The sequence below is a fragment of the Triplophysa dalaica genome, chromosome 14, assembly GCF_015846415.1.
Source record: "Triplophysa dalaica isolate WHDGS20190420 chromosome 14, ASM1584641v1, whole genome shotgun sequence".
Lineage (NCBI taxonomy): Eukaryota > Metazoa > Chordata > Actinopteri > Cypriniformes > Nemacheilidae > Triplophysa > Triplophysa dalaica.
The window spans coordinates 13,203,416-13,230,828 of record NC_079555.1 but is presented as its reverse complement, the minus strand read 5'-3'; the positions used below and the strand labels follow the sequence as shown (position 1 = coordinate 13,230,828).

Below are 27,413 nucleotides of genomic sequence, written 5' to 3'. Positions count from 1 at the left end.
TTGAGCCGGAAAAGAAGAGAGTACCCACTGCCAGTAAGATCACTTAAAAGCGCTGCCAACACTGAAAATGTCGCACTTGACGCAGTTGTTTGAGGTTTTTTTTTAAAAAATTGAATGAATCAAAATAACAAAAAGGTGATAAAGTTAAAGTGAAAGCGACCACAAAAGCTGCACGGAGATGTTTTTATGCAGCAAAACAAGTGGGTATAAGGAGGATATATGGTAATACAGATCTCCAAAAGTCGTAACATGTTATGGAAAAAGTAAGCATACGCCGTATACGTGCGTATGGCCCCGACTACAGCACTGTATAGCATATCATGGAAGTAAAGTTAGTCAGTCCTCTAATACACTCTTATAGGCGTTTCTGTTATCACACTACACAGCACCTTACCATCAACGCTAAAAGACAAAAGTACGCTCTCCCAAAGCTCCCTGACATTTCAAAGATTATTCATTTTTATTTATTTATCCATCTATTTATTGTCCACCCCTCCAACATGCCCGCTAAGGGATCTCCATGAATTCTGATTAGCAATAATAACAATAAATGTAATCACAAAGACAGCAAGCTAGAAATGTCAGAGGACAGGGATTAGCTAAACAGGGAGACACGCGACGGGCTAAGATTTGATTTCTTCCCTTCTGGGGGATTTGGAATGAATAAATGACTTTAGGCTGGTGTCTGACGTTAAGCATTCATCACAATGAGGGGGAGGTGATCACAGTTTGTTTTGTTTTCGCCTTCATGAGTTTTTAGTTTTTCCTTTTCTTGATAAGGCCTATTGCAAGCACCTATGTGAGAGGGAGGGTGAGAAAGGCTGATGTGGCCAAACATGTGTTATTTTTTTTGACTGATCAGCATATTTGCCTGGAGACACTTCCTCCTGCGAGTTTGATTGAATTACTTTAAAGCTGAGAAAATGAAGGGCTGTCTTATTAGCTTTCAGGAGAGGCACTCATCCCTTAACCCCAGACACCTGGATTCTCATTCCTTCACCGACATGCTTTTAAAAGTGACATCATTGCCTTGCACAGACAGCTGCAGCTGCAAGGAACACATGGGTGCTTTATGCAACAAATAATGCAACTGGTTTCCAAACGAAGAGTATTTTGGCTGGTGCTGTAGGAGTTATAGCTCTGGGATGGTATCGAAAAGGTTGCAGGTTTGAAACATTACTATATTGTGTTCTTGATCTAGAAAATTGAAGTCAACATGACATCACAAGTGTGCCATAATTACTTGATTGTGTCCGGTTCATCAAACATGTATTTGAAATCTTTCATTAAAATAATAATATTTCAAATAAACTCTCTGCATCTCTTACTGTAGATTTACAACTCGCTCTGAGAGAAAGTAGTCAATGGTAGTGTCAAATATATTGATGTCATTTTTTTAACTAAAAATACTGTGAGAATGTAGGTCAAATATTGTGAGGTCAAATATTGCAATACTTGGAAATATAGATTTTTCCCCCATCCCTAATTGAGATACATCAATATGCTCTCAGGGGTGAAGTTGACCTTCCTCAAAAGCACATGCTTCCTGACTCTCAGTCCTCCAAACCTCTATACATTGCATTGAAATATAGCACTTTGACTTGAAATTTGAGTTACTCCTGTGGGAATTTTCCTGTAATTATATTGTTACAAAAGAAAAACATAAATTATGACTATTTACTGATTTACCACCAGGTAGGCCTTACCAACTAATAGTACTCTTACTGTCGTTTTGTCATCATGCATATACATCACATGAAATTCTTCCTTGGTACGACTGAGCCACAGTGTTACAGTTTTCAAAAAATCAAATTGTTATAATGAAGACAAAAGTATTTTTTAGTTAAAATTCACTTTTCACCTTGAAATAAATGTAAACCTTATGAGCTAAGCACCGCAGAATGAAGTATTGGGGTCATAGACGCCAATTTAAAGGGCAGACTTATTCTTCCGGTCTATGACCGAGCTTTCAGCAAAGACATTACCATGTAAACGCACTTATACTCATCGTCCTTCTCACACCGATCAATAAAGCACCTCTTAATACATCCAGACAAATGTCTGACATGTTTAACAGAGCGGTGAACTTACTGAGAATATACTAAAAGATACATATCAGAGACTGTAGCATAAAAAGCCAGAGCTGCATAAAAGCACTTAAATATAACTCATTCATGTTTCAGTCTCACACATTTTCAGCAAACTGTACAACCACAAAGAATAAACAAGGATTTGTGGATGTGACAGCAGGATCATGTTGTTCTTTCTGACCTTTAAACAGGCTTATAAACCATATAGAGGAGGACAATTTGAGTAGAAATATACTTTTGAAAGTTGGTTTAACATAATCGAGGCAACTCTACTATTCAGGTGCAGTGTCTAATACTTTCACAATTCACAGTTTTTTTTACAATGCACGATTGTCATGTTTACCTACTATTTACATACAAGTCTTATTTAGGTACTCTTAAAGACTGTATATTTTGTCATTTATTCATAAAATATAAAAAGAAAGATTTGCTGAAGCAGAGAGTTAAAATGTCTGATGTTTTGATGGTAAATACGAACTTTAATTATTGGAATATCAATGGATTTCAATGTTTTTTGTGTAATTTTATTAATTTTATTTAATCTGACCTTAAACTATTTGTTTATGGGTCTGTAATTAATAAATTGTAAAACTGGCCTATATCTGCTAAATTATTTTGTAGTGTAGTGTAGTGTAGTGTAATTTAATTTAATTTAATTTAATTTAATTTAATTTAATTTAATTTAATTTAATTTAATTTAATTTAATTTAATTTAATTTAATTTAATTTAATTTAATTTTTTACTATTTATTTAATAGTAATCAATTTGTTTACTTTAATTTGTTTACAAAACAGTTTAATGGTAAATTATTAGAATATCATTTATTTTATTTTTTAAAAACTTATTTCCTGTTTGTCCACTTATGGGTCTGTAAAAAATAAATGTGGTCTGTAATTAACAACCTACTTATTATTACTGCCCCCCAAAAAAACACAAAATGCAAATACATAATTTCTCTTTTTTTTCTAAGTGTGTGCATTAAAGGGTTAACGTCTTTCTCTCATTTCAAGGTAAAAAGGAAAAAAGGACGGAGGCGGGCAGGAAAGAAATAAGTGCGAAGCCGGGTAGGACAGCTCATTAAGAGTGTGTGTACAGTTCAAAGCAAACACATTGCAGCATGCTCATTAGAAGCACAAGATGATACTGGAAATGTAGGGCAACCCTGCAGTGCTGATGGAAATGCCCTGGAGGGTGGAGGTGGTCACTTCATCCAGCAGCGAGCGCTTCCCCCCCAGGGGCGGGAAAGAAACTGAGGCCGGGCACGTGGTGTAATGGTCAGCCTCTGACTGACATGAGCTCCATCATTTCCACACATCTCACCCACGCCGTTGACATTAAGATGTCGGAGGCAGACTGGGCTATTGATTTTTCGGCTCCTCCATTTGCTCGCTCCCCTCTCTCTCTCTCTCTCTCTCTCTATCTTTCTTTCTTCTAAGGCCGCAGGACATAAGTGAGGCAAACTTCGAGGGCCATAATCAGTTTAAAAAGTTGGGCTCTACATTTTTAATTAGCTCTAAAACAAGCAGTCGCTGGGAGAAGGCGAGAAGGTGTAGCGAACAATCACTAGTGACAGCTATCAACACCACGGTGAGATACTCTCAGCTAGCCAGACACTCTTTCAACCAGCGGGGGCTGATTAGAGACAGCCAAGTGTGCATTTGTATGTGTGGTGGTGTCTAAATACGGTCCTTGATGTTAAAAGTGCCCGCGTTTGATGGTGTAATGTCAGACTCAGGCATTGAAATTAGAAAGCTCATACATTTAAAAGCACCTGTACCAATACAGCCTGATTAGAATTATGCTACAATGAATAAACTCGCTCCATGAATTTGAAGTACATGGTAAATTTCCATCAGAGGGATGTAAGGGTGTCGACAGAGAATGGACAGCTACTTGAGGCACTCAAAATGAGAATTAAATGAGTCAAAGTTGACAGCGCCGAGTTTAAGGTGAGGACTTTAACAAGTTTACTTCCTTTCTTCCCTTGACTTCCTGATGGAAACACCAAACAAAAGAAAACGAAACTAGGAACAAACCACACAGAGGGAAATACAGCAAATATAAACATATTATCAATCTGTATACAAAACAGTATTATTTAATATTATAAATGTACTGTTTCAGTTAACTATAATTCACTTAAAGGTCCAGTGTATAAAATTGTAAGGAGATAACGGAGATAACGAACAAAAGCCCTCTTAAGAGCAGTTTGTCCGTTTAGGGCTACTATAGAAACAACATGGTGAAATCCTTGTAAGGGGACCCGCGGTATATTTAGAAATAGCTCATACTGAATAAAAACATAACGCTCCGATAAAGTCTTCGTAAACTTCTGAAGACATAGATATGTACAGTGAGGGAAATAAGTATTTGATCCCCTGCTGATTATGTAAGTTTGCCTGCTTATAAAGAAACGAAGGCTCTATAATTTGTATGGTAGGTTTATTTTAACTGATAGTGACGGAATATATATATATATATATATTTTTAATATGAAGGTTATAAATTGATTTGCATTTCAGTCAATGGATCCTCATACATTGCACCTTTAAAGGGACACATAATGGATGTCTTCTGTGGAACACAAAATAAAATATTTTGAGAAATGTGTTCATACAATGGAAGTCAATGGGTTCAATGTTGCTTGGTTACCAACACTCTTCAAAATATCTTCTTTTTTGTTCAGCAAAAAAATGATGTAAAAAATGAAAGAAGTTTTATTTTTAGGTGACCTGTGCCTTTAAATGTCTTTGACATGTTTTTTTAGATTTATCCCCATTGTAAACCACAGTATATTAGTATTGACTTTGCCAATACATGTACCAATAACGTTTCATTTGATTCAGCATCTGCTTCAATCAAGTTAATGGAACATAAATAATAAAAACGGAGCGACAGGCTAATGCAAATACAGCAGCTATCATCTCTCACCTTCTCTCAACTCCTCACATCTCTTTCATGCTCACCTCAAGGTTTAACAAATACAAAGTACCACTGTGAGACGGATAATTGCTTGTCTGCGAAAGCCATAACATTCATTCAATCCAATAAAACACTCTTGTCCACATCAAGACACAAATTGCACCTCTACTCCACATCTCTCGGTTTTACATGGCCACCACTAATGTTTTTGATTGGATGATGTGATGGACGGATCAGGTGCTCTGGATCAAGCTTAAGTCCACGAGCATCCAGCTGAACGACGAGCGACTCATCGTTCAGAGGAGAATATGCACAAGTAATATTCGTTCAGAGATATTTTAGTTGAAGAACATTGAAGTTTGAAATATGTTAATCCGTTTGTGTGTCTGTGCGTAAGTGTTAACGCAAATCATCCTAAAAGAAACACTTCATTTTTCCAAGGACTTTTATGTTTGGTCATTTGCGTGCAGAGCTGAAATGCAGATGAGACGTTTTTTAACTGCGGAGGAGCTGAAGGCCTTGATTTTCATTCATCCTGTGACAGCATCCTGTCTTTCCCGAACCATCAATTAAACTTAATGGCCATCACCACCTTCCCCTCCAGACCTCCATCTTTAACTGGCTTAGATGAAGACAAACAAGTGATTCGGCGAACGGCGCCTCTCACATTTGCATTTGCTTTATTTATTTATTTACTCATACGCTTATTTACAATCCGCAGATTTGCAAGCAGCTAAAATTAAGTGCCTGATGCAAATGCGTGTGTCCTCGGGCGATTACGGCACTTTGGGTCGACCGTGCACGGTTTCCAGTGATCTATCGCGACCGGACGGCACTCGACAGCTGGGTTAAAAATGAGGATTAACAAGCAATGATGTTTTTTTCTCGGTGTTTGGAAGAATTCATCTTTAGACAGTCTGGAGACTAATGGTTCACTGAATGCTAACTCACCCATAATAAGGACTTTGTGTCTTTTCCCCATCCCTAGAGACCAAACCATAGACGATAGTGATGCTAAGTGCTCAACCTACACTAGTTCACAACAATGTGCACAGACAGACGAGACCCTTTCGTTCGTTTCGTTTTTTTCCATGATTGTTCAGTTGCCTTATATAATGTTTCCTGTCTGTGAGAATCAATGCAACCTTTAAGAAGATTTCCAGGCAGTAAAGAATGGAAATTCCAACACTATTTACAGCAAGAGTAGATTTTTGTCTCTCTCTCCTCTCTCTCTATCTCTCTCTCGCTCTCTTTTTTTTGTGTTTACTACACCAGCAGATACTCTCTAGAATGGGCGCATGAAGGGAGCAGATGTGAATCTTTAATGGCTTTACAAAACACCCTCGACAGCCGAGCAGATCTGGGATAGCACCGCCTGCCTCGCTGTAAAAGAATGATGCAATGCATTTCCTCCCCACACAGGGCAGATGATAGAAGCTCACAAGTAAACAGAGATGGATCATCAAATCATCACAGGATGTGCGCCGCACCGTTGCCAATCTAAAGGCAGAAAAATCTAAAACACATACTTAGACAGATGTTATGGGTATAAGAGAAGATTTATGATTGAAAAAGGCATTTTCAAAACACAACGACAAGCACTTCAGATAAACAGAGCAGTCTTTTGTGCTTTGTGCTATTTGTTGTATTTGTAAAATAAGAGATCCTAGATTTATTTGTACAAGGACTTAGTAGTCATAAACTTTAAATTCACCCAAAAATGAAAATTCTGTGATCATTTACATCATTCCAGATCTGTATAAACTTTGTCGGTACACGATCCGGGATGCCTACACGATCCGTCTGCGCATACGCATAATGATGTCGTAAATAACGTGCATGCGTCTGTTTTGCGACGATTTACGACACTGCATGATCTGTTTCACGCTTGCGCACCTTTGTACCGCGAGACTTTCAATCACTTGCGGCAAAAGAAAAGTTTGCCTTTTGATAAAGGTTCAAATTGCCACCTAAACATGTGAAGTGAACCAATTAATTGAAAAAAATCTTAGTATGAACAATCATCACAGTTAAGAATAGCTATAAAATAAAATTAACATCAATAATGATTTCTTAGCACAATAAACAAGCGGAAAACATTTTCAATCATGTACTTTGTGATATTATAATAAATATCTTAGCTGGGTATTTTGGAAACATTCAGCTTTATTTCTCCCCTTATCATTATTTACAGTATAAATTATGACTTAATTTAAATTAAAGTCAATAATTACTATTATTTAGATTATTGAAGGGATTATTTAGATTATATAGATAGATATATTAGTCTACATAGATCCATACTAATACAAAATTACTCAATTTAAAGTTGACTAATATTAGCAGCTTTTAATAAAAAAACGACACAACCGTCTTTGGCAATATTACTGACCTCAGATCGAAACGCGGCAAGTTAAGTAGGCCTAATGCCATACAGCAATGAATCACAAAGGGGAGTATGGAGGAAACTGAAGGTTTTGCAGTGACAGAAAGACTCAGACTTTAGACATGTAACCAAAATCGTGTATGTTCATGTAACAACTCCTTTATTCTTTTGGATTGGCAACCACGTAAACACATCGTAATGCTAAATTTCAAAACATCAAAATTGACGACCGTGAACTGTTAAATGAAAAACACAATGTAGACTACAAACATATGCCGCCAGTTGTGCCGCCTGGCCATCTAGTGTTTCATCGAACAGAACAGATCGTGCAGGCTTCCGGATCGTGTACCGACACACTTCTTTGTTCAGATGAACTTTCCCTTTAAAGTGACAGTTTGCTTAAAATGAAATTCTGTCAGCAAATATTCTTATGTTATGACTTTCTTTACTCTATGAAATACCAAATGAGTTAACCGTCAGAAAATCCCAGCTGTGCTTATTTGTAAACAAAAATGAAAGTGACCGCATGTTTGGCCCTGGTCCCCATCCACTTTCATTGTATGGAAAAGAGAGGCAGCTAGTTAGCTCATTGTTTAAAGTAATTTGGGTTTGAAATGACATAAGGGTGAGTAAATTATATAAGTCTTTATCATTATTCCAGTAGATATATCACAACAGGATACAGTTACCTGATATTTAAAATTGCATAAGATTGCATAAGACTTGTTTTCAGAGAAAATATATTCTTATATAGCAGTATCTTGTCGAATTCCATTGGCAGGTTTCCTTTTTACATGTTTATGCTAAAAACCAGACAGCAAATTCTCTTCCATTCAAGTTGGATGCTCTGAACTGAAAATCCTATGAAAATTTTCTTTCACAGGTAAAATGATCGTTGTTTAGATATTTTTGTATTAGAAAACAAGACAAAGATGTTCATTAAGGGTAGACATTTCGACGCATTTCTTACAGAAGAACAAAGAGAAAACAATATAGGTTATACATATATTGAAACTGTACCGCTTTTAAAGTGCCTGCAAAGTGATGTGAGACTGGAACGTTATGTATTATGAATACGGAATTACAGTTTATTGCACTTTTTGTGAAGAATTGATTACCTAATGCTTCTCTGCACCTACCGGCTCCCGTGAACGGACGAAAAATAATAAAAGAAAGATTAAACATGCAATGCCGAATCTGCGGTCAGTGGAGACACAACGCATAATTGCACTTGTAGGCCTTGCCATTTTTCTTTTTAACATCACTACAAAATAATGCTGGTTTTAGTCTCAATTCTTCACTTCTAATGTCATTTTTGCTGTGTAGATAACAGCACAAACGTGATACTGTATTGACAGATCTTACAACCGTATTTAACCTCCCCCGAGATTACATATATATTTATTAAACAATATATTACACGTAATGTTTTGAAATCGTCAGTATCAACATCTATTTTGTCACGCAGAATAAAACAAGGAGGTGTCAGACAGGCTAGAAGCAAGACAAAATGTTTAAAGTGACCTGAGGGGTCATAAATTACACTTTCTTATGTCTAGCACATCAGGCAGCTTTATGTTGACTTCCTGCCTGACCAGTATTAAATACAGCAGCCCAGAGTGGGATTAAAAAGACAACCACAACATTTAAAGGATTAAACCAAGAGCCCATGAGCTCAAACACATTTGGGTCAACTTCAAAGTGTCCCTCCTTTCTATATTTGAAACTTATGACAGAAAGCGGCACAACAGGCCGAAGTTCAAGCGGATTATCGAACATGTCGTATTTAGCTACAATGACCTAAAGTATCAGTTCTTTGGTACTGTTCTGCTCCTCTGAAGCATTCTCTGTTTAGGGTTTTCCAAAATTGTCATATTTCTGTCCCTTAAAGTCGTATCAAACCAGCGACCTTACAGTTGATTACCTGCCTACCAGCTTAAACTATTACATTACACCCAGCACACACGCCCAACTAGATCACCCTAAAAATATATGCACTGCATGTCAAAACCATAAATTGAAGTAAAATATGGAAATACCAAATGTATATCATAGTGCCCATAGTGGCCTTCCCATCAGTTCTAGGACAGTGAAGGAGCCGGCTAATCTCAGAGCGTTTTTTTTAGGCAGACCTGAAACTGCACACAAAGACAACGTTTTGTTCTCCAAAGCCAGCAGTGATTTAAAGTGCTTCTAAAGCCAGAACAAAAGCAGTTTATGGAGGTTGTACACCTCCTTTGTGCTGCAGTAATTTGTGTGTATATCCAGGGGAGGGGCAGGATGTAAATAAGTGAAAAGGAAGCTTCAGGAGTGTATGGACCAGCGTTTTTAAGGCTATTCACTGTTTAGTGTTCCCTAAAAATGCTGAAACTAACATGATTTTATATCGCTGAGCCTAGGCAGACGAGAGGCTGCGCAAAACCAAATTCTACACATGATTTTACAGCAAATGCACAAACATAAATACTCAATTTAATCACAATAAAATAATAAAATAAAAAGATAATAATTAATAGTCTTAGATTCTGCCAGGCAACATCATCTAACAAGCATGTTTTCTTATTAACTGCAATGACCCTTCTGTAGATATAAAAAAAATATGCACGGACCACCACTGCTGTGCCCTTGAATGAGAACGACTCATTCATGAACAATTGATTAGTTACAATAATAGATTGATTTTGGAACTATTAGCTAAAGCTCACCTTTACCAATGACACATGTCCCATTAGCAGCTAAACTGAAAAATTAATGAGAGGTAAAATATGCTTTGGCGCTGCCGTTTGTTATGAGAGTGGGATGCTCACGCTGACCCTAGCCACACACAAGTATGGAGTGGAAAAGCTTAAAATGAGCTCCAAACTTGAAACCGTTCAACATCTGGCCATCATTAAGTTCCTCGTCTTCATAGCTGCAATTTGCCATCTCTGTTTGAAATGATGTAGAACTGAAACTAGCCATGAAGAAAGACTTAAAGGGGTCATTTGACTCGGCTAAAACAAATATTATTGTTTGCTTTAGATGTAGTGAAATGTGTTTACACAATATAAGGTTAAAAAACGCTGTATTTCCACATACCGTTCCTGTTTGTATCTCCTCTTTGCTCCGCCTCTCTGAAATGCACTCATATTTTACAAAGCTCATCGCTCTGAAAAGCGAGGTGTGCTATGATTGGCCAGTTCACTAGTGCGTAGTGATTGGTCGAATACTGCACGGAAATGTAACCTCTCTAACCATATTTGGAACATCAGGTTCCAAAGCAATTGTGCTGACTGGTACTCCCACCTTACTTACGTATGAATTTGGGCGGTCTTAGTCAAATCGTGTTACTTACGAACTGATATAGATTCGTTGGGGTGTGGTTACAAGAGGCGTTTCAGCCAGGTCTGTGTGAGAATTCGCTTCTTTATAAAATACATATTTTGTTCCGACTCTTAAATTTTGGTGTCTAATACATGCATGGGCAACGTATTTCCGGCGAATCGCCCCTTTAATAATGTGAAATAAAAGACAATGAAATACTGAAACAGGAAGTGCTTCAGGACCAGTATTGTTTACACCTTCCAAATGGTCTACTGTATAAACTGAGTTAACAAATTTAACCTTATTTCACGAGCAAAACACGTCCAAGCCCGATCCACCCCAAAAACTACTATGAAATCGCCCATGGACAGCTTTTGTTTCTCAGTGTTTGGGTTGCTTAGCACCGTAGTCTCGTGACCAGACCAATCAGACTAGCGTGAAAAGTGCTGTTTGCGTCTCCGACAGTAATGAATACAGGGTCCCATCAAGAAGCAGGATTGAACAACACTCTCATTTAGATTGCTGTTTCTCCTAGCAATGCATGCGCTAATTACATTCAAATTAGGCCGGTGTGGTAGAGAAAGAGACAAGGACTAATAAAGGGTTTCATTCTTGCTGCTATCATTCTGTCTTCAGCTTTGTCCGCCTCTCGATTTCTCTCTCTCTCTCTCTCTCTCTCTCTGCATCTTTTTCATTTTCTTTTTCTCTGCTTACTTGACTCTTTAGGCAACTGCGAGCACAACCGAGCTGTGTCAGGTAGCAATTTAGTAGGCGACGTTTGCCAGGACAAGTGGAGGACCAGATGATAAGACAGGAGAGAGAGAGAAAGAGAGAGAGGGGCGCAATAATGGAAAAAAACTCTAAGACTTTCTTACTAATGTTGGCTGTGTGAGTGAAATATTGAAGGGTTACTAAGCAACAGGGTGTCATTTTTTAACGCTATATTACTACTATCCTAGATTAATATGCAGAGACGTTTATAAGTAGTAAGGCCTTTGCGCTATAGGTTGATTTCGCCTCAAAACATGCCAAGACTATGGCTCTGTGAAGTTTATGGTAGGTTTGATATACATAGATTTAGGCTAAGGCACAGTAATACAGTATTGAAGCAATAATTCATAATTAATCTGTTTTATACTAAGAATGTTACTAAGAATATAAAAGCAGGCTGTGCATTTTGAAATAAAACTAGCCGTCAGCTGACAGATGTAGGGGAGGCGTTAACAGATGCTCCGCCCAAGCCGTCTAACTGAAGTCATCGGAGATGGATAGCCACTAGAGGGTGGAAGTGCATTTCCAGATTTTGATTGAAAATTATGAGAAGAATGTGAGATTTAAAAAGAGAATGATCCACACTTATAAGCTATTTTAATAAACACTTCAATATTCCATGAAAATAATGGAATTGTTATTTTTTTATTTCATAAGGACTTTAACACCACGTCTACACCGGACGTGACATTAGAACCCATGATCATTTTACATTTTGTTCACATTGGATGGTATACGACAAACACATTGAGCTTGTTGCTCACATTGAAAATGAATAACTTCCGGCCACTTTGACGCTCTCGACTGCGGCGGTGTGACTGCACAGCAATGCGATTTATAACGCAAGCTTGCGTTATGACGCAACTGGTCATGAGACAAACAAGATCAAATGCAATGTCACTGTCGATGCTGACAACGGTTAACACACCAGAGTTTTATGGCGGATGGAGAAAAGGTTCACTTACGGATCTGTTCTTTGGACTCGGAACACTTCGAATAATGCACTTTTTGAATAAACAACATATGTAGACATATCGTCGTGTTACATGTTGTATTTTTGTATTGTAAAATATAGAAACTGTAAGGTTTAGGGGTGGGGTCGGGTTACGTGCTCAAATAAATCAAAAGACTTAATTGTGCGTACGAAAGAAAAAAACGTACACAAAATACGACGTCTGATTAATTTCAAAATCATTACACCCCAATATAACATAATTTGGTGTTGATAACGTTACTGTTGTTGGAATGTGGGGGTACGGGTTGCAATATGTACCTGATTGTACATATTTTGTGTATTTTGTGAACGTGCTTCCTTTGAGACCAGGTTGCATTTGTCATGTCGCGCTGCATCCAGTGTGAACAAAACATAAAATTATAATGGCTTATAATGCGTTCAATTGTCTTTTGTGACATAGTGTTACCGTAAAACAGTTAAAATAAAAGTTAGAATTAAAATTGTGTAAATGCATTACAAACATCTCACGGGTCTTGTGTGTGTGTGTGTGTGTTTTCTGTTTGTTGCACACAAAAGGTTGACAGAGCATTTTTCAACAAACTTCAACTTACTATAACCATTTCTGTAGTGCCATGGGTACCAGTTCATCAGACAAGACGGTCACCATGGCTACATTATTCACAGCAAAATCACCATGGCTACATTTCTAAGCATCCCAGTTCCTCGGATACACCCTCCCTGACTCTCTATCAGTCTACTGACTGCGGCTGTTTTTTCTCCTTTTGTTTGTGACTCCCTTTACTTTTTACCCAGAATACAATACAGGCAAAGAGAGACGTACATTATCAGTCTCTCCCTTTGTGATGCAATAAAACCATTCCATATAGCCACTCACGCACATGTTTCCCCTTTCCTGAGCTCACATGATGCCGAAGGACTTTCCAGTGAGGCCACTGTACTGAGATATCATATGTCTTAAAGAATTGGCCTGAGAAAGGAAACCTCCACGTTCTGATGAAGTCTTAAAACAGGACAGTGAAACAGACAGAAAAACTGAAACTTCCATGCGGCGGGTCAGGTGTGGAAGATCACGACTATTACCGTTAGCTCATTAGCTCATAGCGTGCTCTCCCTCTTCAGAGGCGGTGTCAGAGGTCTACCCATCATCTGGTCTCTCCATCTTTAAATGTTGTTGTTTTCACTCTCTCTCGGGATTTCGACTCATTTTCCAGTCCTCCGCTTATTACAGTATCTCAAGGTCGATAGCTGGAGATTGATTGAAAAACACTTACATAACTCGAAGTTAAAGCGGTGCTCAGATCATCTCAGGATACAGATCCAACAAAACAATAATAAGAATAACATTCACTACCTGACCAAAGGACGGGCTCCCACCACACTACAATTTCTATGGGCTTGGATTTCATTTCCAAATCAGTACAGTAAAGGGTCTCCATTACATAACTCGGCTCTTAAATGTTGGTTATGCAAATGGATGAAATTCGGGCTCCTGTCATCATAAACAGCTTCTAGAAAATTACAGCGCAGTTAATGGTGTACATGTCGCAAAGGAGGGTTGTAAGATTCTCTCCCTGTCATCTTTCATTCGCTGTTTACACAGATCATCAACATGACATAAATCAGCATAATGGCTCTGTTCCAAAGTATTGCGAAATGTCTACTACCAACATAAGCAGCTGTCGTTTTAGGCAGCTTAAATAACTAAAATAAACGAATAGCTAAGAACTATAATGAATAAATATTTTCATTAGTGTGAATTTTTATCGCGTTTGGTGGTCGCATGTTTCAACTATGTTTTCATTATTGAAAGGAGGTATTTCTAATATACTTTTTGAAGGGAAAAAATCATGCCATTTATTCACACTCTTTCTTCTCTGGACAACAAAGTTAAAATACGGGTCAATGTTCTTCAAAATATCTTTTTGTGTTGTGCAGAAGAAAGAAAGTCATACCGGTTTAGAATGAAATAAATGACACGGTGAATAAATGAAATATTTTTTATTCCATTTTATTTATTTATTTATAACTAAGTTTGCAAAGCATTATGGGACTGCTTTCTCTTTCAAGAATATATCTGTTGCTGCCTCAGTTGTCTATTATGCTGTCGACCTTCAAAACAATTATTTGATATACACTAAAATATTTAAATGATGACAGCGCACAAGGTATAGACTTTGGTATTGGTATGGACATTTCAGGAAATATGTTGTTCCTTATCAATAAAAATCGACAAAGAAACTTACCCAAAACTATATTCAAACAATCATGACAACATCATACCTAAAAATACCAAGCCATGATATACAGTAGACCCTCAAAAGCATGGATTGAGTACCGAACCATAAACTCTAAATTCATGACATAAAAGATTATTCACTTTCTGCAATAAATAATACATCTCTATGATACCTCAGTGGATAATGAGTTCAAGTGAAATGACAGAAGGTAATTGATGAATTATGTTGTGGCTAATTGAGATTGAGATTAAGTTTCTCTGACCTCTTTCAATGCCACGGCATAAGAACCCGTCCCTCCCGCTGCTCACCGTGAACCTTGACAGACTTTTCGACAGCCATCTTTTTTTCTTCCTTTTTCATTCATTTGTGGGTACGTCTGTATTACTTTGTAATATTTCATTGGGAATTTGGGGAGAAGTGTGACATTTTAATGGGTCGGTTCAGACTCTCGTCCCCGGTATGCTCTTCCGTTGGAAGTCTCTTTTGAATACTAAATAGATTTTCCTCTCTTCACTGATAGACGTCCTAAACGTCTCACTTAGAAAGAAGTTCTGTGCCCTTATACACAGAACTTCCCCCTTACGCACTAACTTCTGTTAATATTTTCGACAAATAATGCAATGAGGGTAAGGTTTAGAAAAACATAAAGTGGCATCGTCGGCTGTGAAAGACCGCACGTTTTACACACGGCACGGCTGTGATGTTAAGTTATTGATTCTTCGTGAATGTGCTGTGTGCACAGTGTTACAGGTAAAGCCTTAGAGAGGTGCCCGGCCCCATGCAACCATTATTGAAAATGATATCAACTATAAAAACTGTTGCATGCTATAACTCCGGAAAAGCATCTGTTTTAGTTTTTGTGTCAGATATTAATGTGATCGCATGCGGAGCTTTGGTTGAAAGCAAAGTCTGGTTACACAGTATTTTTGCTTTAATGTATAAAAAACAACCGCGCAAACTGCATCTAGCTCGGCTGGGTCAAAATTAATTACCAAAGTTGTGGAGCATACAGCAGCTGTTGTAAACAAATGCAAATGCATTTTCATATCAAACAAGGTCGGCATGATCCCTCAGCTGACACATACAATCTGACGCTTGTTTACTAACAATTTGTAAGGCTACCGTAGTCGAGCTGATCCGCGTATAGGGTTATTGTTACTGGCTGCTGTGAACACAGCTGATCAGGGTGACATGCTGTATGACAGGCCAGGTACTCCAGAAGTATCTCATCTGAAGAATGAGAAATAGGATATGGGACGTTTTGATGTGGAAAGAAGAACCTGACCCCAGGGTTTGCTCGTGCAAACTGTAAGAGACAAAGCTGATGATGAAAGCTGAAGACATTATGATGGTTTTTATCCATCAACGTGACTCACTGTTGAGGATTTAATAACCGCTTACAGTACCGTTACAGTCAGAGGCCTTTGTGTTTCAATGTGCTACGAGCTGTAGATCCAAACGCTCCTAACTGAGTTCATTACTCCAGCTAAGCACTAAAGGCCCAACGAAAGCCCATTCCAATTTCAAAGAAATAATCTGTGAAAAAATCGCTGTGCGCTGTTCACATTTAACCATGGGAAAAAAACCGATGGCGATTCTTATTGGACCATAATTGGACAATCCATTATTTTCTCCCCATTTGGGTTGGTGAGCAGCTATGAGAAAGACGGGGAAGTCCTTTAAGCCAGCAATGAAAAGATTTTAATAGACTTCAGGTTCTTTCTGAATTATTACAAAAACGAGTTTAAAAGAGATAGTTCACCCTAAAATGACAATTATCCAGTCATTTAGAGGAAAACAATGGAAATAAGCCTATGGCTTTTTGTGTATGTTATTAAATGTTGTATAGATAGTATACATGATGGCTTTCTTGTTCATTTTTTTATTTGTCACATGAAGCAAGAACAACTTCCCTTAAAGGATTACCATGAAAGTACGGCGGTACCCATTGACGTCTATTGCTTTGACACAAAACCAATTCGAGTCAATGGGTTACCTACATTCTTCAAAATATCTTCTTTTCATTTTTGCAGAAGAAAGAAAGTCCCACAGGTTTGAAATGACAGGGGAATATGATGAAAGAATTTTCATCTTTGGATAACTATTCATTTAACAGAAAGTCTGGGCAGCTCTTCTATAAAGTGAATGTACACTACCAGTAAAAGACCACAAATCACATGACCAGATTTCTATAAGAGTTGATAACATAAATTATTTGGGTTAGTAAATCAGGCGTTTTTCTCATCAAACATTAGTTACCCACCTGTGATTGTAACAGATGCCTGTCCTTCCTCTCCTAACAGGGGATTGGTCAGTCTGCAATTATATGTGCTGTTGGGCTCCAGAATGACAGTGAGAACACTTTTCACACTGAAAAGCCCCTCCTCATTGGCTACTTGAGAATAGCTAACGTTGTTTGTCAGGTTGTGCCCGGCCCCGTCCTGCCACAGCACCTCAGCCTCAGGATATCCTCCGTACGCCACACAGGTGAGGGCCACCATTTCACCTGGCCTCAGGTTGGGCTCGGCATCCCAGGTGACCAGCGGTTTGGAGAACGGAGCTGTCGATCATAAGAGAGTCATTTAGCCCTCCTTGTGGTAAGTCTTGGTAAAGCAGGTAAAAGTGACACCTGTCTACAACAGCATTAAGTTCAGTGAACTTACGTCGAAACTTGAAGTAAGAAAAAGCTACGGTGACACAGAAAAAAGAAAAATCTGAGTGACTGCGCTGAGCTTTTAGCTTAGCGACCCACCGCTGCGTGCCACCTAGGGACCGGCTTGACATGATTCCCATTAAATTGTTAATTACATTCTAGGAGCTTAGCATAAAACACACATGGCTCAACATCACACGGAAATCATCTGCTGACACACTATCTACGCCCACTTCCTCAGGAGGGAACACTGTCTCCCTCAACAGGGTACTAGCACCACAGCTGGGGGGGAGGCAGCAGCTGTGGCTTCTGGGAAATCGGGCAGCCATAAAGTGTTTTTTGTTGGGGGTTAGCACTACCATGCCAGATGAAGAAATCATTGCACCACCGTCCCTTGAGCAACCAGACGGAAAAGTAGAGCCGACATTATTCCCAGAGCCAATCATAATTCGGCAAACAAAAAGGTGGGGCGTCGGGGCAATGGGAGAAAAAGCAATCAGGAGGTTGTGGGGTGCAGCAGAAAAGTGGGCAGTGATGCCAAGGAGGCTGTGACCTCTGGCGCCGTCCGTTTGACGGACACGGAGATCTCTGTGGGGACCTTTGCCGATTCTTGCCAGCTTGACTGGAGACAAGACGGAAGAGAGAGACCATACATTTAACCATTTTTTAAAATGTGAGTTTAAAACCTATTCAACTCTGGTGCATATTTTAATACTGAAACGGATAAAAATGGTCTCATTTTACAGTAAACACTCCAAAGTTTGAGCTTTTATTTGATATGACTACTATGATCTACATATGAAATTGACTATATGATATCCACATGGGGTGGGGGGGTGGTTGATGAATCCAGACCTTATTATGTGTCTTTTTTTAATATGAATGCAAAATTTATGGGATTTGTAGAAATCTGAAATTCTAAGCTTTCAAACGGTCTCATATACTGTATGTCTAGTTTTGTGCTCCACAACTTAACATTCGATGATGTAATTTTGGGGTGGAGTTTAAGAGTTTAAAACTATTAGGCAAAGAAATGGCACTTTCTTGTCTGACCATCCATTGTCTTTGAATAAAAAAAAAGTAAAAAAGTAATAGCACTTTCCATTAATAGGGTAAAAAAGGGCCTGAATCTTAAAAAAATAAACAACAAAAGAAATGAAAAAGAAATCTATTTATATAAATACTAATGTTACAATCTCTTAAAATGATAAAACAGATATCATCGTGATTCTTTGGATAGCCAAGATCTTCAAATGGGACACGCCAAAACCATTAGTTTAAAAAGGAGGACAAACACACTTGTTTAAAATGAGCTACTTTCCATGTCAGGTTAAATAATTGGTCAAATACGTCTTACACAAACCAGCGTGTCTCTAATGCTTTAATAAAGTAATGGGACATCACATTGTAACCTATTCATGGCGAGCAGCAAATGTTAAAACAATGCTCCGATCTTTAACACTGAAAGTGGCACGATTGTTTCTTTAATCTTCATTAGTCGTCGAGAAAAGTGGAACAATACTGAGCATTAATATTACTTAATTCAATTCACAGACAGAGAAAAAGCAAGACAACGGATACAGAATGAGTGAGAGAGAGACAGAGGCAGCAAGAGAGAGAAAGACTGGAGAATGGGCAAATGGCTTCTATAGATCATAAATAATGATGTATCCCAGTAAGTCTGAGTGCACTCAGCCATAAAAATAATAACACATATAGCCAGCTTCACTTGAGCACTCTCTCCAGAGACTGAGGCAGACCATCAATCACATGAAATACTAACAATCAATACTACTGTATATTGATCAGGGTCTTCGTGAGAATCGCATATAAATGATCACGCTCATTATTGGGCCTTTGCAAAAGCACTAAGCATTTTACGACCAATATTTGAGATGTGCATAGATATCAATCATACAAGATGCCTCCAATATCCAGAAGTGATGTCCATTATAACATACATTATTACAAAGTACTATATGTATAAAGGGCATAATAGTCACTGCATATAAGCCTGGAGCATTGCAAGCAATGATATATCAGTTTTCAGATATTCAAATATTGATATCATATACAGTATATGTATGTATTGTATAGAGCGGCAGTCGATTTCGTAGACAGACGATTTTCAAGATTTAAGGAACGTTCTGTGCTCAATACAAGTTAAGTGCTATCCACAGCATCGATGGCATCATGTCGATAGAATATAAGTCATTTAAACTAAGTCACTTTCTTGGTGAGTTTTCTTGTACTTTTCTGCTTTTAAAACAGAATGCAGGCTCAGTTTACTTCCATTGTTATAACTGTGATTTTGCATGCCAAATCGCTACAGTTGATTTTCCGCAGAACTGCTTTGAAACACAAGAAGCTACTTTTAGAAAATGTTCTTTACAAATGAATAACTAGATTATCTTGCATTGACACAAGAACGTTCCCTCAGGCCAACAACTCATAAATTCTAATAAATACAAATTAAAATTCTACCACTTGGACTCACTTTGAATACGACATCTATATTGGCTGTGTTTTGTGTGTTGTTTCTCTGTTCCTCTTACCTGCTACTTGCATTAGTAGGGCGGCGATGTTGTACTTCTGAACCCTGACAAAACAGGAATAGCTTCCCTCATCCACAACCCGCACCTTCTTCAGCAGGAGCGACACGTTTCCGGCCATCAGCTGATCTGGGTACAGACTCGTGCGGTTGGCGAATCTCTCATCTTGGTCGGTCAGCTGATCCCGGCTTTGCCAGTAACTGTGCACGTTGCGCTTGGTGTCCGATAGCTGCCAGAACACACTCAGGTCGGACAGGTTAAAGTTTGTGACCCCGGAGAAAGAGCAGTTGAGAACTGTGTCCATCCCATATAGAGCCACCACAGGGGATTCTGGGACGTGGACATTCAGAGCTGCAGAAGGAAGGTAGAGACGGAGAATAGTAGTTTATTAAAGAGGTTATTGAATCAACTATTTTTTAGCCTAAGGTGGTAATCTGGTCTCGTAGCAAGAAGCAGAAAGTTTCATTTAGTTTTGATTTCACAAACACCACCAAAAAAGTTTTACTTTATATTTTTATAAAATGGTTTTGTAGTGGACTGGAAAAAAAAAAGAGTATGATATGATCCATATATAATTGACAAGCCCTTCAAGACAAGAAAACATAAAAAAGAATAATATTGACACAATTATGTTTTTGTCACATTGATGGAGTATCAAAGAGTCTTTGTGATAAATAAACATAAACATAATTTGCATGTTAATGATTTGAATTTGCTAATTTGTCTGTCAGCTCTCCATCTAAACCAACAGACGGGTGTTACATCCAAACAAAGGAGTAGAAGACACTTGAGATAACTAATAAGTGATATTCTAAATGTGGAGCTTCTGAATATTTTTTTTACAATTAATATGATATATAATTTTGTTTTTCTGTGAGATAAAGCTAGATTGACAGCTGAATATTCTTACATTTTTACATTTGGCAGACGCTTCTATCCAAAGTGACTTACATTGCATTGTATAATGCATTTTGTTTCTACCTATGTTTAAACCCCTGGGATCGAACGCATGACCTTGGCATTGATAGTGCCATGCTCTTACCACTGAGCACAGGATCGTTCTTCCATTAGTTGTTTTCAACCTTTTTATAAAGACTGTAAAAACTCACCATTGATTACACTAACATCGCCAACATATATGGATTTGGCCGATGCTTTTATCCACAACAACATACAGAGGACAAAATCTATGCATTTCATTATTCTACGCATTCACTGAACATCAAACCCTTGACCTTGGTGTTGCTATCACCATCCTTTACCAGTGAAGTTACTGTATAGCAACGCTTACACTTGTCGTGACATTCAAACGAACAGCAATGTTTTGATCACACTGCTGCGTCACAGTTTGTATGGCTTACTGATAGGTCTCTACATATAAATCTGCTTTAGGAGAAAGTATTTTAACATCAAAACTACAATGTTAAGTGTGTTTGACGCCCAATGCATCAGAGAGCAAGAATGTAAGAATAGATATCTGTTCTCACATTGGCCTCTTTTTGGCCCTTCAGTCATCAAAAGAGCCAAAAGCCCTTGACAACAGGTCCCAAAAGTGAATCCAAGAGTCTAAAAATATATACTGATAGCACTCAACCTTGCATCCAAAATGTTTGATATTATACAATATGAATATTTTAAACTGATATTTATTTCAACCCCTCAAATCACTTTATGCATGACATACTCTTGTATTACGTTTGTAATAGCATGTTTAAAGTGTGCCAGCCAGGAAGAGAGCGCTGTGGGACGGAAGTGCGAGGAGGGGTTGACGTCATGGAAACCTGAACTCTTCAGGAATGCGTCTGTCCTCATTGAGCTTCTTACGCAATCATTAATGATGCTCAAATCAACCTCAATCTGCTTCCACACAGGGGACAAAAAAAGTGTGTGTCTGCGTGTTTGTGTGAAATGACAGGCTGATGTGTTAAAAACACTGAACCTTCAGGCCTGTCCTATTCATTCTGTCACACAAAAAAATGGATGCTGATTGAGAGTGTACTAGTCAAACAGTATATACAATCTGTCTGTTTTCTATTTTTTACATTAAAGTCATAGTTCACCCAATAATAAAAATGTTGTCTTTATTTAGTCACCTTCTTGTCGTTTCAAGCCTGAATGACTTTCGTTCTTTTGCAGAACACAAAAGAAGTTATTTTGAGGAATGTTGTTAACCGAACCACGGTGGTACCCATTGGATTGGTTTTGTGTCCATACAGTAGAAGTGAATGGGTGCAGGCGCTGTTCGGTTACCAACTTTCTTCGAAATATCTTCTTTTGTGTTCAGCAAAGATAAAAATTCATGCAGGTGTGAGTAAATGATGACAGAATTGTAATTTTTGGGTGAACTATCCCTTTAACTGATATGCACAGTGCTGAACATGGTTGAGATTCACTGGCTCATATTTTACATTTTGTACCACATACAAAAAAGTCACTAGGTATTAAATGTGCATAGAGTTTAGAAACTATTACATGGTTAATAGATCATCTATTTTAAAATAAAACTCTGTCCCCCCTTGAAATTCAACACCTGGACTCGGTCCTCTGCGCCCCCCATTTCCAGCCCTGGATATACATGAAAAATATACCGTATCTTGGCATTGACCAAAACAATCTAAACGGAAAATAATGAACCCGCTATCAATATCATTCAATTTAAACGGAAGTCAGTGATTAAAAATAGTCAAGCATTAATCAATATGACTTATGGTGGTCACTGATATACAGTGCACAATTGGTTTGTCTGTGTAAAACACTTTTCTAGTTCTTCCTGACCTGACCTTTAAAAATCACTTTACTTTTACATTTTTTGGACCGCGTTGATGGACTACTTGCCAAACATTACTTGCAGAATTTCCAAAGCGTTCCTTAATAATGTACATAAACCGCATCCAAAGAAATGATTTCAACATTTCCCGCAGCTGACCGAGGTATGAAAACAATTAAAAGATTAAAATATGCGCCAGAGCAGAAACAGCAGCTGAATACATAGAATGTCTGGTTCAATAGCTGCTAACTAAAGGACTGAAAGACCATTGAAAAGAGCTCTGAATCCTCATTCAAACACTTTAAATGTGAATCTGCCCCATGTCTGCGGCGACCGCCAGGATTAGGAATTATGTAAGGGTGCTGGAACATTCTAAATACCAGAGATGATTGATCTGGGGAAACGCTTTTAGCAGGAAGAGGACAATATCGGGTAGATAGAGACGTTAGTTGTATGTTGGAATATTGGAGAGCGGAGTGAAATAAGGTGGGATAATTGGAATTTACATCCAGCACTTCGATTAAATGGCACTGGGCAACATTTGAGATGCTGAGAGAGAGAAATATATGCAAGAAAAATCATAAAACAGTACATGTGCCATCAGAATCAAATAAAGTCATTAAGACCCTTATAAATGCTGGCGCACATCCCTATGCTGTTTATTTACATGTCCTGTTTTCTTTTTGTCATTTCCTCTACCCCGCACTCCCTCGACACTCAGTGAGTGCTTTGTTGCTCAGAAAAAGACTTGACTGTGTCTTTCTAAATTGCTCCTCATGCCCATCTAACGCCACCCTCTTCTCAGCCTCTCTCTCTCTCCCTTCAGTCGCTCTTTTGATTGCACACGCTATAGCCTTGAACACAAGCGTGTATAGAGACACGTCACACATTCAAATCCCCTTTAGCAGATCAGAACGTTTTCCCCTCAGTCTGCCACTTCTCTGAACCAAAGCATTACTCGAGAGAGTCAGGGGTACCGCTCCCGCTCCACGCGCCGGTCCTGAAGATCACAGACCTTTCAGTAGACCAGCTATTGAATAAAAACGTAACGGAGCTACCAAGGTGAAGCAGCAGAGAGATAAAAAGAGAAGGAGAGAGAGATCAACGCTGGCAATCGAGAGCAGTTAAACTGTCGCAGACTACGCTCAGAAGAAAGACCTGCTGGGGAAGTCTATCCACAAAGTACAGTTTTATTCCTCGGAGCTTGCACTTCTGAAGACTTAAAAGGAACCTTGGGTGTAGAGAGATGTACGGCTTAATATATTAACAATGGCATTGACTTTCTGAATGTGAAATTAACATACATTATGAGAATATACTGACTCAACAATATAGACACAATAATAAGATGCTTGCAGTTAGGTTATTTATTCTGTATTAGAGCACACGTAATAATAACCCATACATCTGTCTATACCTGTGTCCCCAATAATGAAAATTCTGTCAAAAGTTACGCACACTTTACTATTTGAAACCCATGATGGCTTTCTTTTTTTGTTAAAATGTGTTTTTATTATTATGGTTAGACTGGCAATGACAGAAGTTTCATATGTGAAATGGTCCTTTAATGTAAATCCCAATAAAGTATCAGATGTTTGCTTAATTCTGGAATAGTTAAGGAGGACAACACATTTTGTGTTACTTTAAACACTACTTTGTGTTGTCCCTTTATTTATTAAAAAATAATGACTCATAATGTGCTAAAATTCCATAACACAAAAAGCATCATTTATACTTTACTCTTACAATTGTACTTTTAGATATTACTTTTTATAAAAGACATTTTATATTTTTTTATCGTTCAGATGTTTATGGTGACATAGAAGCTTTTTTCTGTAAAGCTGCTTTTAAACAAAACACATTGTGAAAAGCGAAGTAAAAACAAATGAAGCAAAATAAACAAATAATACAAAGCTATAAAATATGGAAATTAAGTTCAGAGGTTCATATCTATAACTTCTTTAAATGGTAATTTGATCAGCGACCAAAACTGTGAGGAAACATGTAAATTTAAGTGGATTCTGAAAAAAACATTAAAGTTCTTAAGCCAAAATCTCCATTTGCTGTAATCTTATTGTAGACTACATAAAGCAATTTTGATAATAAAAATATCTCATTTGAAATGTTGTCCGAATACAACTGGAAGTGCATCCCCATGAGAAATGAGTAAACTGCTATACTCTGAATCCAAATGCACTACCTTATAGTCTTCTTGGAGAATATTACATTTAAATTAACTTTAGATGTAGTCTAGACATCCAAAATACTATACAAACTTAATATTTCAATTACACAAAGTTAAACAATATTCAGGGGAGATTCGGCTTCACTTTATCAGTCTGTTGTGTCTCTGTGTTTGCGGATCTGATCAGAGGTGAGTATATGTTATAGGTGACAGACTGAGCTGTATCAGACACACTCAATAATGCTGTTCTGTTGCTCTCGTTTCTCTTTCACAATCCCTCCATTTGTCAGCATCCCTGACACCTTTCTCCATCTCTCCTTGTCAAAGACAGTAGCACTGAACATTGACCATGTTATCCACAGTACCATACCACTTTCTTAATACTGTTCCTAATGTAAAGCCAATATTACATTTTTTTAAAACACAAGACATTTTCAGAATCCTTTATTTAATTTGAGGTCGTCATGAAAAGGCATTCACAGCAATTTATGTCACATATTTCCGTAAGGCACAGGATATTAACCAAAAACAGTTATAAAAGGAGTAAAAAAAGTAATGCGTCAGAACACAGACTAAGGTTATTTTAAATAGCCGAGGCATATGGTGTGGTTACGGCATCTACCAGCAAGGGCCAGTGGGGCCATGCCAACCACCCAAACTTGACCCAGGACATTTCAGAAGCACAGCAAGTCATTGCATTTATATCAGAGAACTGCAGTAAAGACAAACATTTTTTCGTTGGAAAAGACAAGAAATGTGCATTAAGAATGTCAACACAACTGACATCAGGTCTAGCTATAAGCTTTTTTAAATTATAACCATAATAGGAATTATTGCATTCTGGAAAAAAGTACTATTATAATGATGGTTAGGCAATTCCAGTGTCATGGAGGTGACATTTTAAGTCAAAACTTATATTTTCTCAAGGAATGTTATTACCATTATATTGACTCAACTGTTTAAATTTTACTAAACCCCATAAATAGAGTCCAAACTAGGGATGGGCCCGATACTGGTTTCAAGGTATACCAAGGTTTTAAAGAGTCAAGGTTTCAAAACCACTAAATTCTGTGATACGAAGGTATGACATACTTTGTAGGGTTTCTGTGAATTAAAATGTACAAACCAGACACAATACTACCTAACAAATGGAAAAGTGTCTATTCATAAACCACAAAACAGATATTTTAATTTTCACCTGTCCATTTATGAGGAATGTGACAATTCACTAAGCCTAAAGTTACCCAACGATGCTTTAAAAACAACAAAAAATATGCTGTAAGTACATTTTCTCCTCTTTTCACCCTCCTCATCTATCTCTCTTCCTCCACACGTATCTCTCATTCAGTCTGTCCCGAGCTTCAATCCCTCACAGCTCGCTATCTGTCTTTCATAACACGAGCTGTAAAGGTTCAATGCGCTCTGTTCAATAACAGAGGGTCCTGCCTCTCTTCTGCTAATACAACAAACTCTTCAGACCAATATCAGCCCTGCCGTATCTCAAAGGCCAATAAGCACACACATACAAAAGAGAACGCCCCCACAACACATGCGCACACTTACAAACAGACAAAGCTTCGAATAACATCGCTCAATATCTACCTGCGGAGAGACACGCAGGTTCATTTTAAAGAGCTCGATAAGAGACTGGAGGTTTATCAGACCACCATCAGTTCAGCTCTGAACTCCACCGCTCAAATTATTCACACAAACCGGCCTCAGACGTGACAGGCGTTGCAGGCATACACAATTTAAAGGTTTATTTTCTGCTCAGATTCATAAAGTCAACAAAAAACTCATGATACAGCAACAGAAATGAATAAGGTTTGTGATGTTTGCTGCGAGCCAAAATATCAGGGCGCCGGCACTTGTGAGACATTATCACCCCCTAGTGGCGGGAAGAAAAACGATACCAGTAAAGTAAATATTACACTTTTTAAATGTCCAACCAAGTTAGATTTTTACATTGTGTGAAGTGAATGCGGTTGGTGCTTTACATGGCCATAATATGTCAATTACATGCAAAATGAGACGTGTCAAACAAAAACAATTGAATATACAATTGCTTTGGTTAAATATATTTTCCAAAAGCTGCAATATTTGAGTCTATAGCACAATCCAGCTCTGAAGTGACAAAATCATACATTCTGATGATTGTACATAAATTGTACATACTGTAAATATGATAGTACAATACTTGTATGTATGTTTAATGTATGGGGTTTGTACAGCACTTCCATAGGGCTCTGTTGGGACAACACTAGAAGCAGTATAGACACCCAACGTCAACATATAGACACATGACTTATAGACTTATAGACGCCATAAAGCTTCTCTAAAACAGAGAATAACCCTCAAACATGAACTCTGAGGGCTTTAAATCTCTGTTGGATTTTCAATTCTCACTGTCACCGGCATACAAAAGAAGTAATTTGCAAGAGCACGTATCGGTCTCTGAAGGAGAGATAGAGGGTTACCTCTGTGACTCTCTATGACATTACCATCACAATGCATCATGGGTAACACCAGACCACACATTCATACATAAGTGCACTGACAGAGAGAAGATC

General features: G+C 38.0%; 1 protein-coding gene across 2 annotated transcripts in view; it reads right to left on the bottom strand.

Moving 5' to 3' along the window:
• cd276 (CD276 molecule) overlaps positions 1-27,413 on the bottom strand; it is a 78,110-nt gene that overhangs the window by 40,877 nt on the left and 9,820 nt on the right. For both annotated transcript variants that reach the window (XM_056766987.1, XM_056766986.1), the window contains exons 3-4: positions 19,895-20,242; positions 16,950-17,246 (exon numbers count right to left, since the gene is read on the bottom strand). In XM_056766987.1, coding sequence (XP_056622965.1) covers positions 16,950-17,246; positions 19,895-20,242 — 645 coding nt within the window. The remainder of the gene's footprint in view (positions 1-16,949; positions 17,247-19,894; positions 20,243-27,413) is intronic.